The sequence below is a fragment of the Pavona decussata genome, unplaced genomic scaffold (assembly GCF_977016875.1).
Source record: "Pavona decussata unplaced genomic scaffold, jaPavDecu1.1 SCAFFOLD_377, whole genome shotgun sequence".
NCBI classification, from domain to species: Eukaryota; Metazoa; Cnidaria; class Anthozoa; order Scleractinia; family Agariciidae; genus Pavona; species Pavona decussata.
Window position 1 is genome coordinate 7,611 of NW_028145752.1, and position 18,327 is coordinate 25,937.

The following is an 18,327-nucleotide window of genomic DNA, read 5'->3' on the forward strand; positions in this document are numbered from 1 at the left end:
ATCCTATTTCCACTCCTCCCTCTTCGTTTTCATTTCAGTCTTATTTCCCTTTTCTTCAATTCTTTTATATCACATTTCTACACCAGTACTGCAGTAAACACATGCAGTCTGAGACTGCCTATTTTTTTTTGAAGAAGAAGAGTAATCCAGCTTTTCTTTGTGCTAGATGAGGAGACTGATGTCATGTTGATGTCATGACTGCTCTCAAAAATTATTTTTAATTCCTTTACCCTAAAGTAAATTTAAAAACTTCTTCACTTAATATGTTCTTAAAATATTTCACTCTATCTTGCAAGTGGCTGCTTATAAGAACTTAGAACTGACATTTTTGCACCCATAACATTGTCTAAATTTTTCTCAGCAACTTGCTTCAGTCTACAGGAAAGATTTCCAAAAGCCCAAAAAAGGGAGGGTTGATTGGATGGTGTTAACTCTCTTTCTGATTAGGTATTTGAAATTGATTCATAATAAGCAAAATTGCTACTGGCCTCAGCTCATTATAAATAATTATGTGAAATTTTTACCCTTTCCTCTCCAGGGGAGGTCCTGTGGACCATAGTCGTACCGAATTTCTGTGTTTGGTTCAATGTCACTGGTTGCAAAGAGGCAGAGGTATGTATGATTGTCTATGGTAATTTTCTTTATGGCAGAATTTGCTTTTGTTCTTGGGCTATCATTTACCAGACGACCGAGTCCAGTAGAATAGGTGGCATCAACGCTGTTGAAAAAAATTATTAATTAAATAAAAGAATTGATAGTGATTCGTTATTAATAAATATTTTGCAAATTCTGGTGCACTGATTTATGCTCCTAGCTATATATTGTCTATATGAGTACAGACAGGAAAATGTTGTCAGATATAAAGTACTATGCACTTTTAAGCGGAAAATAAAGTCGATCCACAGGAGTATTCTATGGCCGTGCCCTGTACCCTTGTAGACAATAAAATGATGCCATAAAATGTTCAAAGTTTGGCAATGAAACCACACTCACCGGTAGCTCATTGCCCCACTTGAGATTTTAACATTTTACTACTAACAGTGTACGACATCATTTTATCAGGTTATTGATTTTATTAAGTAAACATAATTAAATCTCAATAATTTATATCATACAAAAAAGCAAGGAGGCCAGTATTAATAATCAGGAACAAAAAATGTTTTGTTAAGGTTGTGTTCTAAGGGCATGTACATGTATAAAGGGTCCAAAACAAAGTCTGAAGTCTGAAGACCAAATTCCCAAAACTAAAGACCTTTAACAAATTAAACTACGCATTAAGCTGTTATTAAATCAAAGTTTATTATAAGTACTGAGGAAGGACTGCCTGCTTTAATTGGATGCATTGTCTGAATCCAAAAGACGTAAAAATTGACAGGGTCTTATATTTTTAACTGCTTTAACGTTTTTTGTAAAAACAAATTCAAAACAAAGAACCCATAGATCTTTGTATCTTTCAGCACAGTTAAGACAACATAGTTTAATTAAGGAAGTCTCCATTTTTTTTAGTTTGACCTGCTCTTTCTACAAAATGAAGACTTGATAAATTTCCTGTCTTTCAGTTTATGACAAAGTGTTTAAATGATCTACAAAGGATCCCATGTTGAAGAACTTGTTAATTTAACTTTATCTTTGGGTGTTGTAGTCAGGGTCATTGTTTTGTTGTTTGGCACAAAATGAAGACTGTATTGATCGAGTGTTTCTTGGAATCTGATGCTGTGTGGGACAACAGGGTTGCCCATTCAGGGAAAAACAATAACTTCTCAAGGTCAGGGAATTTTGTTAGAAGTCAGGGGAAATCTTAGAAGTTGTCAAAGTTAGTGAAAAGTCAGGAAATTTTTTTTTGTTGCGAAAAAAATCCTGTGAAAAGCATAAAGAGGTCAAAAATGAAGAGAAAAATAATATTGATCGATGGCCTACAAAATTAAAGTAGCTGAAGCAATTGTAAACATGGATGTTTTTTAATTGTTGTTCACTTAATGAATGAAAATTGTTTCCTAGTCAGTGAAAAGTGGCAACCCTGGTAATCCAGCAGTTAGACTTTCATAGAGTGGGTTTTGAAGTTGGTCTGTGGTTTTAAGTCGTTGGTTTTTCAGGTCTTTGCTGGACGCTTTTGAGACACCCTATTTGTAAATGACTGTAATTGTATAATGTTAATCATGAATTATGGTTGGAATTTACAGGTCTCAATCAGCAAAATGTTTTCGCACTATCGTCAGTATTTCGTGTCAGTGAAAAAAGTAGAGAAGAGTGTAATATTAGTCTGTGGAGCTTGATCTTTTAATATTAAGTTCGATCAACCGTTTAATTTTTTTCCTGAGAGAATCTTTACTTAAATTGTGCTAATTTTTTTAGCATTTAAAATAATGTTTTAGATCATGAAAGTAGACTTCAAGCTAAATTTGTTGCCTAATAGTATATTGACCATAAATCATTATAAGCACTCATTTTAAACTACACATACCAACAAGTTTTTCCATTGTCTCTATAAAAATATAAAAAATTTCCAGATTCATCTGGATAGGCTTGCTCTCTTCGTTCACCCTCTCTTCCAGTTATGATTTCACCCTTATAACAAAGGAGAAAATCTCCCTTTTTGAAAGGCCTTGTTGTGAAGACTCCTTTTCCTACATGATAAATAAAACAAACTCTGAGATTAGTAGAATTTTTGGAATTAGCTTTCACCTGTCTAATATAGTTATCTGGACTGAGTGAACTCCAATTCGGCCTAAATAAAAGCGCTTGCCGTCCTATTAGTTATGCAGTACACACAATGGCATGTGCTGTCCAATTGCTTAGCCATGACTGATGACGCACTTTTATTTTTACACATTGAAAAAGTTTTAGTTAAATAATGGACAATTTGTTAAGGGTTGTAATGTTCAATCAGATGCAATTTGCTATACCACGCTACTACATTATTTTGTTTGATTGAGATGAATTAACTAAACTTGAATTGATTTCCAATGTTGCTGCATGCTAACAAGAAAATCTTCAGGTACCCTTCAGGCTCCCAAAATTGAAAGTTGGGACTTCAGGACTTGATGTTAACACAATAATATCATTGATACTAGCAAGAAGAAAATCTTTAAAAGAATGCGTTAAGTCTATATACAATAATATATTGGTGACTTTTACTTCTTTTTTTTTTTTCAAACATTTAGCCAAAGAAGCTAGCTCTATAGCTACTACTTATATCACAGCTAGCGCTTATACAAATACACTATTTTATGGGGATTCTGAAAATACAAAAGTTTTTCATTTAATGTGAGAAGTTTGTAGAATTGATTTTGAGGAGGCTACATGTAGTTTACATGCTACAATTTGTTGGCCTGACAGTATCGGAGCGCTAAAGGTGTGTGACACCTGCTTCTTCATTAAGGCCGGTTAGCTTAGCCACAAAAAGTGGTAACAGTCTCGCCTGTGATGCCAACAAAAATAAAAATAAATTAAAATTTTGCCAATGATTGCTTTGGTGCTGTCCTCATATCCAAGAAAATCATTCAATGAATTAGCTACAGCTGTATGAGGATTTTTGCAACATATACATCTCTCTTGTTCCTATCATAATAATCTTGATTTCCATTGTTATAGATCCATGAATACATGTACTTAATCCACTCCCCTATCAACAGGGATTATTTAGAACTCTTCGATACTTCACACCTTTGAATTGTTCAGAGTATTCCTGGCATCCTTGCCGTCCACCATTTTGATTACTTTTGTTTTGTATGCATGCTCTTTTCTCAGAATTTTGATTCTTTGAACGTGTCGACCCAACTGAACAAAGATCTGTTGCACTGGGACATTTTTCTGAATCAGTGAAAATTTCCATTTTCATGAATCGGTCATAAATGAGGTGTCAATTAAAATACACAATATGATTCGTGCAGTTCCATAAAAGAGTTTGTGACTGCCATTTCACTTACAGTACATAATACAAAACATTCTGCTGAAAGAGGATACAAAGTCATTAATGTTGCAGGAATTTTATCAGACTAAAAACAACAAAACTTTTTAGTGCAATTCTGCTATAGAGAAAAAAACTGATTTTAAGAAGAAACACTGAAATTTGTGTTTATGTGAATAATATGCTACAGTATGTTAAATTTTCATATAAATTGTCATGCAGCAACCAACATCAAAGGTCTTGTGGTGGACTGTATGTTGAAAAGTTTCATATTGTATACAATAATACTGCATGCATCTGCATGAAGCCTGTTAGTTTACATGCATGGATGGTAGCTAGGAAACAAATATACATGTATCACAGAGGAAATGATCTGCCTTAAAAGAGTTAGTACAGTCAATGCATGTTCAAAAATATAATTATGCCTTTACTCTTCACAATAATATTCCTGCTTTGATCAGCACTAGAACAAGTTTTACTTTGCCACCATGGTTTTGAACCCAACAATAAACTTATTTTAACAGCTGCTGCAGTAATTACAGTCGAAACCTGCTTCATGGACACACACTTAATATAGAGACAGATGCGTTATAAGCATCTCAATACAACATAAAAATAAGTTTCAATCCATTTAAAATGCTGAGATAACTTTTAAGTTAACAAAAGCATTGAAACTTATGTTATAAGCTGAGTTTGTGACTTGAGATAACTTGTGAACAGTCAAATTTACTTTCTGTAGGGATATGTCTTTGTAAACCTCAAACTGACGTTGGTAGGTAGGCTATCAGCACTGGTAAATATATCATTACAATTAAATGTGAATTGAAAATTGAAAGCTTGTAAGTCCATTTACAGTTAAGTTCCATTTGTCATTATAGATGTATTTTCAAATAATAGGCTTAATGACAGGCTGAATGTTTTGATGGTTAAATGAAACGAGGTTTGTTCATGCATGAGCAAGTTAAGGGCTTTTTGTTTCTGTTATGCTTGATTGGGTTTTGATGTTTTATGTGGCCAAATTCTCCATTTTGCTCTAGCTAGACCATTAATCTTATTTTTTAAAGCAAAAATAGTATGTATGTATGTATACAATGTATTTTGGAATTTCTTAAAACTTACCAATTGTGTTATTGATAAATAAGGCATGTAGACCAGGCTGATCTTTCTCTGCAAAAATCCATTTCTTGGCCTTTTCAGTTTCTGATTCTCTTTTGGCCCTCTTAAATGAACAAATACGTTACAAAACATTTGGTTATTCAACTATGTTCATAAAAATTAACTATTACATGGATTAACTTTGCATAATTTTATAGTCCAGTAAAATATATATTACTGCTGTTCTGTTTGACAATACAGTAAAGTGGAACAAAGTAATTAATTTTGGTATGAGTGGGCAAGCAGCATGCATATGCATGGTGTAGTACGCGCGTGGTGAGAGCACCCACTATTTTATGTGGTCCAGCCGGTTTGATTCCAATACTCTGAGAGGTTTTTCAGCATGTAATCAGGTTTCCTGCTCTCCTCAGCAAGTAAAACTTTCCAAATTCCTTTTCAGTGCTGTGTACCGTCAACACTTCCATAAATTTTCAATGTTGAGTGATTGATTTCTTTTTATAGGAATGAAACGTTGTTCCCTTAACATCATTGTCTGTGGGAAAAAAAGCATCAAGTACATGTACAAGACAGAAAAGGCAATAGTTAACAAATGAAATGGCTATGTACTGTTTACTTCTTTCAATTACTAATACCTGTGGCAAAGGGTTTTTTGTTGTCTCCATGGATAGTTTTCTTTTCTATGACTTGTATCTTGGAATGACTTCCATCAATGTGCTACGTGAGAATGCAGTACAAAACTCATAGTCTCTGATTTTTAGTGTCACTTTCAAATATATTGATGGGAATGCTAAAATAATGGTACAGTTTAATAATATCCCTCCTATTCCACAGAAACCATGGCTGTGGATGGCTAGAATGGAAACATTGAAAATTGATGGTACCAGTGTTTGTATTTGAGAAACATCACTGAAATGATCATGGTTTGTCCTTCCTCGTAGAAATCACTTAACATTTTACTCCTCGTTTAAGAATAACTTCATGGTAGGGAAAAAGTATTGTCAAAATAATATTTTCGCGGTTTTGACGAAAATGTAGCAAAACGTCTTTGACAGGGCCTCTTTAAATTTAGTATGTTGCTTTCATGATGACCGTGATGGTGATGGTGATGAAGATGATGTTGACAGTGTATGGTGAAACATTTAATATAAGTACATGTAAGCAACGTGTTAGTAAAAGGGGCTCTATTTTGGAATTTGAAAGTAAATATGTTTGACCCTGGTTAGGCATGTGTTTTCAATCATTTCCTTTACTAACGTACAAAAATAATGGTTATGATTTGCATTGAAGCCTTTCTTTGCCTGCCTATGAACTTTGGATTCAGCTTCTCTTGGTTGTAAGAGGTAACAACAACTACAAAAAAAAATGTTTCGGGGATTCAATCCATGATCACATTAAACACTGGCGCAAACCAATGGTGAAAACCACTAACAGCTGTGCACGCAAGTTTTTCCAGATCTCTTGTCGATCGATGGTTACACGTTTTCGGTTCATCCATAATCTTTAATGCTTTGCTTATCAATAACACCAAAAATGCTACTGAAAAGCACGATTGACAACTTTCCTTTTAGTTTCCTTTAATCTGTTGGTCATTTTGGTGGACATTTTCTCATCGATCGCGAAACCGTCGAAGCCGCGTAAGTTGAAAACTAGGAGCAAAATGGCTGCCATATTTGTATCATTGACCAGTCTAGCAAGTGTAAAATGCGAGTTTGAGGCAAAATGAATGGAAAATTTAAGCTGACTCTGAATGAAATATGTTTATTCAACTAAAATTAAACACAAATTAAGACTTACTGTGAACGAAACGACCTCTCAGATTTTTTTTGGCTCTGTTTTGTTCTGACCTGGTTTCCAGATTCTTCCTGGAAAAAAAGATTAGTGCGTCAAGACGAATGCAATACTCTTTTATTGTTAAGCTAGGGTTCCTTAGCAGTTGATCCTTTTGGGCAGTTTCCGTTACGGGTGGATTGTATTTTAAAGCTTATCCAGTACAATAACGAGAGACGGGCTGTCGTTTAAAAGGTCTGTTTTTTTAAGCAGTTAGAATTTGCATCTAGTCGATTTTGGGGGTGTTTTATACTCACCTCAAAAAGAGAATAGCACGTTGGTTTCTTCTTTCTCCAAGAACTTCTCAGTGAAAATTAGTCACCACTGTTACGTTTTCTATTTTAGCAACGTTAGGTGATAGTATCAGTAACGAAGGAATAATTTTCTGGACGATTTCTCTTCGTGCAGAAAAAGAATCCTCTGCTTGACCTGCCAAGGAAGAGCTTCTTGACCATGCGGTCCACCTGTCATGTCATTGATCCATTGAAACCATAGAAACAAACGCAAGCGATTGACAGATACCCATTTTAGGAAGAGATGAACCTGAAAAGGGGCTGGGAAAGGCCTATTACGTTACGTTCCTAAATGGGGCCTTTCGTCAGCAAAGCGAGGCAGTGAACAATTTTGTTTTTCACACTCAATTCAAAGTAGCTGTTCAAACTCGAAGTAATAGTCACTGATATTGTCCTTAACTTGTTTTCGCGAGTTGTTGTTTTACCCGTTTATGAGCCTGGTATGATGTTTACCGAAAGAGATATTCATCTCGTGTTGGCGAAAAGTCGATAGCTGCATACCTCGCTTCTTCTCGTCGAAAAAGAGCACAAAGCTTGACAGAAGTAACCAAAAGCACCACATCACGATAGCGACAACAACATGCATTTCCAGTTGAGATAAAATAGTTAGTCTTACATGTAGTACTAAGACGTAGTGTGCTTAAGTTTTACTGTCGAACCTCCCAATCTCGTACCCAGAGTCTTCAGGCTTTTTGGTCAGCGGGGCAACGCCGGGAAGACTCTGGGGACATCGAAAAAATTCAATTTTTTTGATTGGCTGTTCCGTAACGGTTTCCATTGTTTTACCGCAGAAATCCTGCGGTAATAAAATTGATGTCCCCAGAGTCTTCCCGGCGTTGCCCCGCTGACCAAAAAGCCTGAAGACTCTGGGTACGAGATTGCGAACCTCCCGTAAGCAGACACTCTCGGGACCAGAAAATAAAAGTGTCCGTTTAAGGGAGTTGTCCGCTCATGGGAGGTTAAAAATGTAGTGTTTGTATGTAGCTGAGAACATGACCAAGTGTCGACTGCTTAAGAGAGGTGTCCACCTATGGGAGGTTAAAAATGTAGTGTTTGTTTGTAGCTGAGAAGATGACCAAGTGTCGACTGCTTAAGAGAGGTGTCCACTTATATTTATGGGAGGTTGAAAATGTAGCATTTGTATGTAGCTGAGAACATAACCAAATGTCCGCTTACGAGAGGTGTCCGCGCACGGGAGGTGTCCGTTAGCGGAGATTCGGCTGTATTTCTTGTCTGGGAGATGTGAAGTAACATTTGCTGCCAACTTGTAAATCTGAAACGTTTTATTATGAAAACGTCTGCCATATCGGCCTTTGAAATATGTTATTTAGTGCTGGTTGTGTTGCGTCTCTGAATGCCTTGCCCACTTGGTAAAGTTGGTTGCAAAGTGTTTAGAGGAGCGCCTGTATACGAGTTTTACTGGGAATCTCCTTGTATTTGGCTACTGCTCAGTCACTTAGTTAGTTGGCGTTGCTAGAAGAGCTTCAGTTCAGTTGAAGCTGAACAGAAATCGTTCTTTGATTATGTGAGCGTCCGGTGGGCTGCTTTGAAAGAACGAGTTTTTTGAACTCGTACATTCCTAGCTTGGATGTAGTAGTCGAAGATTGACCGCGCCATGTGCTGGTTAAGATGGTTGAAATTCCATGGGTCTGGTGAATATATTTAATGGTGTTCTGTTATTCCATATAATTTTTTCAAACAAATTTTTCCTTTTTTATTACTATTTGATGGTAAATAAACTGAGTGGAGTGCAATTTGGTCTAAAATCTGCGCGAGTTCGACTGGAAAGCACAAGTATAATTTCAGATCATAATTGCACGACACGAAGGCAAGTACCACTTTATTACACCCATTGTGAAACAACACGGTTTTTCTTGTTAATATCAATATTTATTTATCCCCTTCAGGAAACCCTGTTCTGGATACGCTGTTGCGATAGGCTAATAATCTGCGACTGAGAGCAAAGAAAAAATCGCACTGCTTAGGGATAATCAGAAGCCGGATCACCATTGATTTCAAAATGGGTGTAATAAATGTCAAAACATGATAATCTGTGAAGAAACTCAGATACATGCTTACAGTTTTGAGACGTTTTTATTTGAGCATTGCATCAGTTTCGGCAATATAAACCTGATGTCCGTCAGTTTCTTCATTTTTCACCTGCGGCTTATTGTTGTGCGTGTTTCATTGACGTCGACCATGTTGGCTAGCTAGTCTGCCAGTTTGAATAAAACGAAATAAAACAGTTACTGTTGGAATTGTCTTATTGTTATGACAACATACTTTTTCTTGAGAAAAAAGACCTCAATAAGTGGATTGCACCCTATCCCCCCCCCCAATCCCCCCCAACACACACACACCTAAAGCCTAAACGCTTCTATAAGGAGAAAAAAAAGAAATATTCCAATGCGACAATGAACAAAAACAATTGAAAACAAAGAAAGATCGAATGGATTTTACACATGCATTCAAATCTCCTACTTTGTTTTCCCAAGTCAAGATACAACACATCTATTTGGACCCAACATGACAGAGTAGGTTTCGAAGCGCTTGTTTTGGCAACCTGGAAACGAGGTTGTTGTTTTCGATTATCATTCTGACGTCACTGTTTTCAAGGGCAACGAGGCGAGGAAAGTTGCAAAGTTGGTCGTCAGAGCTCTGTTTGAAGACTCTCAAAATCCAAAATTGCCTCTGCAATCTGCGATCATCAGACCGAGCAAACGTCTTCTCAGTGGAAATATGTGTTAATAGATTGCTCTTCAGTAGAAAGTTTTACGAAGAAATCCTCCGGTGAGGCGATCGGTAAGTGACACATTCATGATCGCATGATCACCTGTTGTTTAAAATTTTCCCGCCTTAGTAAGTTTACTTCAAGGAATCTCAATGTATGGACCTCCCTAAAAAAGGAACGCTGTACTTAGGATTTTGTTGTAGTCCCTTGCTACATACACCTTTCCTGCGGACCGTAGCCTTAGTTGTTTAGTGTGACATCGGTTTTATGAGTGTACGACAGGGCGGAAAAACCGCTGATTGGCTGAGAAATATGACGTAGCAAACATTTTTTGAGCATTCATACGCATGCGCGCAGCCTTCAAGCGTGTTCGATCAAAATGGCGGATGACCACGAGGGATTTTCGTTACTCGCTGTATTCCTACAGTATTCGGTGAAAACGCTTTGGCGTTCGGTCTCTCTGGTGATCCAAGTCACCTTAAACTCTTTTAGATTGGTCTACAGCTTTTTTCAGATTGAGTGGCTTCTAAAGAAGCCGTTTTTTTTTAAACGTGGTTCGGAGGCATGCGTCAATCGATTGTTTTCAAGTCTGCTTGTTCCTTTTTTCCGATCTGTTGAACAGTCGGGTCTCACGATGGGGAAGTGCTGAAAACCGGGAAACTGCATTCTGCTGGATCTTTTTAACTTGTTCCTTGAACAGCTGTGCATCAAATTCTGTATCGTTGCCTTCATCGTCAGTTTCTTCGGGATCTGCATCTTTGTCGTCATGGCCTTCGTCCGTGGCTTCGATTTCATCATCATCACCAGCCAGATACCTGAAACAGCGTTAAATAACAGGACATACCGTCAACGCATTGGGTTAGTAAAATCTTTGAATGATTAGTTATAAATGAACGCCACAGTAACGTCTGAATGAACGATAATATTTAAACGAAAGTCGTTAGGTCTGAATCTAGTTACGCGGGATGCCCTGAAGGGGCATACCGTGTCTAAAAACGGGTCGATTTCTTTTTTTTTTTTTTCCGTTTTTTTTTTTTTTCTTCCTCGTAGCTACAAATGTGTACATTAATTACGCGGGATGCCCTTAGGGGGCATACCGTGTCTAAAAACGGGTCGATTTCTTTTTTTTCTTTTTACGCGGGATGCCCTTAGGGGGCATACCGTGTCTAAAAACGGGTCGATTTCTTTTTTTTCTTTTTTACGCGGGATGCCCTGAAGGGGCATACCGTGTCTTAAAACGGGTCGATTTCTTTTTTTTTTTCTTCGTCGTATACACAAATCGGTACATTAATTTATTCATTAAACTCTCCCCTCTCCTACTCGGGATGTATTGTTTTGATTGTCTTCAACAAAAGCAGGCCAATCAAAATCCATTCTTGTCGCTTATATTGCGAGGGAGGGGACCCACTCACCCCTACCTGTGTGACGTCAATGCATCATTTGATATATTTATTAAAGACGGATTAAGTCGCGCCATATTGTTTTAACATGTTCTGGACTCAAGTGTGCCGTTTTCGAAGGGAAATTTCACCATTTTGAAGCGGCAAATCGAAAGAATAACTTCTAAGAAGCACCCGACACGTAAAACGGTGGAAATTGGTGAGTTCTTAGTGAAGGAATCGTGCTTTGTTTGACAGTCTTAGACCACGACGCGAGACTGAAAAGAGGTCATTGAGAAGCTTACGTTATCGTAATGGAATTTGACAAATTTCCGCTGATAGTCTGAGTCGCGTAACACACGGAAAACAACGTAACGCGATCGTCGTGACTCAAACTATTCCATTAGCAAGGATAGTTTTATCAATCGGCGAAGCATACAGTTGGAATAAATGAATCAGCCCCAGCATCTCGCGTAATGCCAGTATAGCAGGCATCTTGTTTTTCTTTCTTCCTCGTAGCTACAAATCGGTACATTAATTAATTCATTAAACTCTCCCCTCTCCTACTCGGGATGTATTGTTCTGATTGTCTTCAACAACAGTAGGCCAATCAAAATCCATTCTTGTCGCTTATATCGCGAGGGAGGGGACCCATTCACCCTTACCTGTGTGACGTCAATGCATCATTTGATATATTTATTAAAGACGGATTAAGTCGCGCCATATTGTTTTAACATGTTCTGGACTCAAGTGTGCCGTTTTCAAAGGGAAATTTCACCATTTTGAAGCGGTAAATCGAAAGAATAACTTCTAAGAAGCACCCGACACGTAAAACGGTGGAAATTGGTGAGTTCTTAGTGAAGGAATCGTGCTTTGTTTGACAGTCTTAGGCCACGACGCGAGACAGAAAAGAGGTCATTGAGAAGCTTACGTTATCGTAATGGAATTTGACAAATTTCCGCTGATAGTGTGAGTCGCGTAACACACGGAAAACAACGTAACGCGATCGTCGTGACTCAAACTATTCCATTAGCAAGGATAGTTTTATCAATCGGCGAAGCATACAGTTGGAATAAATGAATCAGCCCCAGCATCACGCGTAATGCCAGTATAGCAGGCATCTTGTTTATTCATTAAACTATCCCCTCTCCTACTCAGGATGTATTGTCCTGATTGTCCTCAACAAAAGAAGGCCAATCAAAATCCTTTTTTGTCGCTTATATTGCGAGGGAGGGAACCCACTCACCCTTACCTGTGTGACGTCAACGCATCATTTGATTTCTTCATTAAAATTGCGTTAAATTGTGGCGCCATATTGTTTATAACATGTTCTGGACTCTAGTGTGCCGTTTTCAAACGGAAATTTTACCATTTTGAAGCGGTGAATCGAAAGAATAACTTCTAAGAAGCACCCGACATTTAAAACGGTGGAAATTGGTGAGTTCCTGGCGAAGGAATCGTGCTTTGTTTGACAGTCTTAGACCACGACGCGAGACTGAAAAGAGGTCATTGAGAAGCTTATGTTACCGTAATGGAATTTCAAAAATTTCCAGTGAAAGTCTGGGTCACGTAATACAAGGGAAACAACGTAACGCGATCGTCGTGACTCAAACTATTCCATTAGCAAGGATAGATTTATCAATCGGCGAAGCATACAGTTGGAATAAATGAATCAGCCCCAGCATCACGCGTAATGCCAGTGTAGCAGGCATCTTGTTTTTTGTTTAAAATGACTTGTTCCCAAACCCACCGAGTCGCTTATTTCTCGAAAATACGACTAGCATCTTCATCTTATCTTTATTAAGGAAACCTACCTGTTAAGTGTGGTTGCAAGTTCTTCCATCCGCTCACACAGAGGTCCATAGGAAACAGAACATCTGATTCCATCTCCTAATATTGCATAGCTGTGTTCTTTGTTACTCGCTTCAAACAGACATCCTCTGTGAAATGTGTGGCCACAGTTAAGACGAATAACCGGTTGGTCTGTCTCCACCTCACACATTGGCTGGTCACAAGCTAATTCTGGGTCAGGTTCATGGCCCAAAAAGGCATACCCCAGTGGAAGGCAGCGTTGATCCAGTGTTGAATCTAGTGCTGGAAAATAATATGGCTGCAGAAAAAAAAATAGAGTATTTATAAGAGTATTTTGTAAATGCCACACTATTTTAGTCAGTCATGCAGCACTTATTATTTGAAATTTTTAATTTAAAAAGGTTTTTCATTGTAACAACAAGCATATAAAGAAACCTAACAGAAAACTGTTTTTACTTGTTTGTGTCCTTGTGTATTCCTGTTATCAAACATGTTATGTGACTTATGTTGACCCCACATGAGTAAGGCCAAAACTTTAATTTGATTCATCATTTTATGAAAACAATAGACTGTTTATCAATAATTTATGGTAGTACAGTTCATTGATTTAACATGGAATGGTTACTCCCATACGTGTGCGAGCGGTCAGAAACTGGTCCCCAGTTACGTGGGAATTACGTGGAAAAATGCGATTCGTCGTCCGCCATTTTGAAATTGTAACGGCCACTATTTTAGTGAGCATGCGCAGTGGTTTTTCCGCCCTGTCTGAGTGTACAATGATCCCGACCCCAAAGGATGATGCGTACTTTTCTTCACGCTGCGCTGACCCGTGGATCCCCACGTTATTTTTGGAACAGAATGGTGTGCTTCACTGCGGAATTTAAGCAGACCTAACAGGTTTAAGACTGGCATGGTAGCTAGACATTTTGGACGAACAACTTCTTTGTTTTTAAATTAAGTTTTTTTATTTACATTTCCTTTCAAGTACGTTATTCCAGGGTGAAATCGTGTCGATCATCGAAAACGTAGTGGATAAGTCGATAGTACTCGATATTTGTCGTTGATTGTCAATCGACAAGTTTAATTTGTCGATAAACGTGGCTCAGGGAACATCAATCAGTTCGGGTTATATTACAAAGAACGAAATCGGGCACGATCCAACGGTTTAGCACGGCTGAACAAAGTAATGTTAACCATTTCTCAAAGTACGCATCCTTATTCTACATTGAATAACGACAGCATTTATAACAAACCACTTGGTTGCTCAGTTTTTATTAAACTTTATTGCCGCACTTATTAACTTTAAAGCTGTACATGTTTACTCTTCTATAAATTGCCATAGCTATATCCGATTTTGGCTTGGCTAATTTCACAGCCAATTGAACGCAATTTCTGTCAATAACAATCGATAGTCAGTTCAAAATCGTGTGATTATTAACCTCTTACTGACCGAGCGCGAGGGCCGTACTGGGGAATATTGGCCCGAGGTCGTGGCAGTACGGACCGAGCGCAGCGAGGTCCGTACAAAAACGACCGAGGGCCAATATTCCCCAGTACGGCTCGAGCAAGCTAGGTTGGTAAGTAGTTTATTATATGGCACTCGGAGCAAACTTGTTTATTTTAATAAACGCACTTCCGGTCACTTGAATTCAAAGGGTTTCCGTCGTGACGTGTTTTTGATGACGCGAGCAACCCAGAAAAAATATGAACAAGCTACGGTACCACGAAACATGAAAACAAATTTACTGAACGTTTACATGTTTATAGAAAAGAGTTCAAGAACGATTTGTAGCGGAATTTGACGAAAATCTTAACAGCTGCGGTTGGTTTTTGAAACTCACAAAAGGGTTTCTTCGATCCCAGAAAATTTACGAGCGCATCACAAAGTACGGATCAAGAATCAAAAGGTTGCTGTGAAAATCATTTTCAACTTTAAAAGAAGCAGCATTAAGTCAGTTGCCCTCCTCGCTCTCATCTCTGGCTTGGAAACCCAAGTGTAGGGATAAAAACCGCCACACAGTTCTTTGGAGTGCAACTGGATTGGAGTCGCCTAATTCTCCTGCCTCAAAAAGAACATCTTCTTCGTTTTCGTCAATCGCCCGAGTGGCTTGCAGCTCATTTCTTCTGTCGTGCTCGCGAACTAGTGACTTGTGCTTCGCAGCTAGAACTCTTCTCGATTTTTAAACTCATTATCCTTGAGTATGTTGGATGGATATTTCTTCTCATACTGAGAAGTATCGCTGTATATTGCGCTGAAAACTGAAAATGTTGCTGGCTCGTATTCACCATTTTTCCTGCGTACGTTCATAAAAAAAATAAAAAAAAAAAGAAATTGACAAAACGTGATCAAGCTCGGACGAAGGTAGGCTTTCAATAATTGTTTGGCTATTCAAGCCGTTAGCGTCAATAAAACGAAGTAGAGAGTCCATATCAGTAGACTTCTTCCTTTTGTGTTTTCACTTTTCTGTTTGTTTATAAAATCCTCAATGGTCGACTTTCGCAGATGCCTGCTTCAGAGGTTTCTAGATCTTCGGGATAGTAAAATTGGTTTGTAAATGATATTCTTCTTCGTCTATGTTGGAATCAGTCTTTTGGCTAGTTTCTTTGTAAAGAATGAAAGTATTTTCAGGTTTTCTTTTCGCAGTTTTAGCTGCAAATTTTCAAATTCGCCGCTTGTCATAAACAAAAATACACGGCTTATGACCATTTCCATGGAAACGGTCCGTATGGTAAAATCCCGACCAAGAAAGAGCCAATCAGAACGGGCGGATTTACCTCAAGACTACCTTGCCATATAATAATGACTTTTATCTAAACACAACAGATGTGAATAGAGTTATTTTGCTGCACCTCATTTTTTGATTGTGTGGTTCCAAGACGGTCAAAATTTGACATGTCGCCCATTTCGGACCTTGTAAAATTTTTCTTTTAATTATGACTTTTGTTAGACTTTGGTAAACTGCCTACTCTGGAGACCTAGCAGAGCAAGAAAATGAAAACATTCATTTTGTGCCGTTGTTAACAAGATTTATTTTTGCGTCTGTGGCTCGTCAGCAAAATGCAAACAAACAAAAATAATATTGGAATTATGGAACCAGTCAGTCTAGAAAAAACAAATAAATTATTGATACACCACCCCCTCCCTGCAGGAATTTCCTGGACCCTTGACCCCCACCCCTCTGGAATTTCCAATCCCTTTAGTGGGGGATGTATGGATATTTTCTGGAACCACACATTGAGCTTCTAACACTGTAGTGTAATGAATCCGGTTTAGTGAAGTCTCGCTATGGCCGATTGGCTCCCGTTTTGTTAGACCGCACTCTACTGCATGCCAGTCTTATCTCCCGCCATACGTTATTCTCATACTCAGATGCTAGTCAATTAAAATGAATCGAATTGGATTTCAACACTGAAAATTGATCAAATCGATAATCACAAGAAAACGTGATTATTTTTTATTGATTTCTGATAATTTGCCAATTGATTAGTATGTGATTGGATCGACAAGGACCTATGTCTAGCAACTTCCAAAATTTATTGACATGTTACGCCCTGCGTTTTTCTCTCAGCGGGTAACATTTATACTAGTGACGTAAGAAGACCTTAAGTAAACTTGAACCCTGCTTCAGATGTCACAGAGCAGGTTAAATTTCAGCTCAAGTAGTACTTTGTGGCTTGGTAATGCATTTCCTTCAAAGGGGGGGGGGGGGGGGGAGTACACTCTTAGGTCTAGTTCAGACCATCCTTACGAGCTTTCTTATGCACTATCAAAACACATTTCCGGAAATGGACATAAATCAAACAACTACATGTAGGAAAGGAAATTCAAAGCACGCTAACATGGAAACTTGCAAATTTGCTTTACTTCGCCGGACAATGACTGAAAATGAATCCTCATAGATCTTCTTACCGAGGAATGGATGACAACAAGTTTTTAGACAAAGACCTAATGAAAGTCTTTGTGCTTTTGTTTGTTTGGTTTAAAACAATGTTCTTCAGGCCCCAGACACAGTTAGCATACATGTACACGTGTCTTGTTCAACAGCAATACCGTAAGATCCCGAAAATAAGCCCCTACGAGTATAAGCCGCTCCATATAGATAGCCCTTGAGCAAGCGTTTCCGTGCTGTTTCGGAGCAAAGAAAGACCGAGGAAATAAAACAAGAGCCAAAAAATGAAAGAAGGGGGGTAGGGAGGGGAAGGAAGGAAACGCTTGCAGACAAACCCCTGGATTTTGAAAACCTGCGTTCACCAGGGAACGACAAGAGCAAAAGTCTTCGGTAAAACAACTATTCACTGGAGGAGATTTACTTGCTGTTCTCGCCACAGGATTTGGAAAAAGCTTGATATTTCAACTCTTAGCACTTGTAAACAACGACCATGTTGTCCTTGTAATTTGTCTATTGAAAAGTATTGTGAGCGATCAAATCAAGGAGGCCTATTTAATGGGGATTTCGGCTGGCTCGTTGTCTGACTGCCTCCAAACAGACTTCGTGAGCGGAAAATACCGTCTGCCTTTTGCTTCTGCTGTCACATACTTGCCTTACCAAACATTTAGTCGTCTCGTCACTGGGAATTCTTACAAGAACATTTTCAGACTCTATTTTAAAAACAACCTTGACTTGGAGGCTGTCTTCAGGAAGATTTTTATGTTCAGATACTGGTCAATATTATCGTTATTTTCTTTATCAGATGCTTGAAGCCTTCCCTGCACAAATTCCAAAGATTTCCGTGAAGACTTTCCCTTGTTTGTTTTGGTCCCCGGCGTTAACACTCGCACCGATTTGCGAATCGGACGCTTTCCCGCTGGAGTATCCAGTAATTATCCCTTTGACTCCTGTCGTGTTTCCAATGGTTTTCACATAAATTACCTTTTTCCTAGAGCGGCTTTACTCGTTAAAATCGCAGTAGATAAAAAAATATTCTTGGCTTCCAAAGTTAACTGCATATTAAACTGGAATGATTAAACAAATGTTTCCCGACGTAAAATAATATGGTTGCCGATTAATCATTAGCTGAAAAACACACTCTAGCGCAAAAATTGCTAAAATTCACAGCATGTTGATGAAAACCTTTGGCATATCAAATTTCAACCAGCTTATGCAAATTGTCCTTGACTATGCATCTGTCGCTTCTCAAACGATTATATGAATTGACAAAGACTCAAAAATCAACAAAAAGCTTTTCCAACAAAACTTTTTTATTGAAATTAACAATATATTTGCTATTAGAGGCAAAAAACTTTCAGTTTTTTTGCATGTG

At 38.2% G+C, this 18,327-nt stretch overlaps 1 protein-coding gene and 1 long non-coding RNA gene across 2 annotated transcripts in view; one reads left to right on the plus strand and one right to left on the minus strand.

The window, feature by feature from the left end:
* Nucleotides 1-552: 552 nt before the first annotated feature.
* The window catches only part of LOC146452152 (uncharacterized), a 30,718-nt gene continuing 12,943 nt past the window's right edge, over nt 553-18,327 (plus strand). Inside the window, exon 1 of the long non-coding RNA XR_014859817.1 lies at nt 553-612. This is a non-coding gene — a long non-coding RNA (uncharacterized LOC146452152). The remainder of the gene's footprint in view (nt 613-18,327) is intronic.
* Nucleotides 10,157-13,540, minus strand: LOC146452153 (uncharacterized). The gene is made up of 2 exons (XM_085098160.1): nt 13,068-13,540; nt 10,157-10,689 (listed from the first exon to the last, which is right to left on the minus strand). The coding sequence occupies exons 1-2, from the start codon at nt 13,253-13,255 to the stop codon at nt 10,458-10,460; spliced, it is 420 nt and encodes a 139-aa protein (XP_084954286.1). The 5' UTR covers nt 13,256-13,540; the 3' UTR covers nt 10,157-10,457.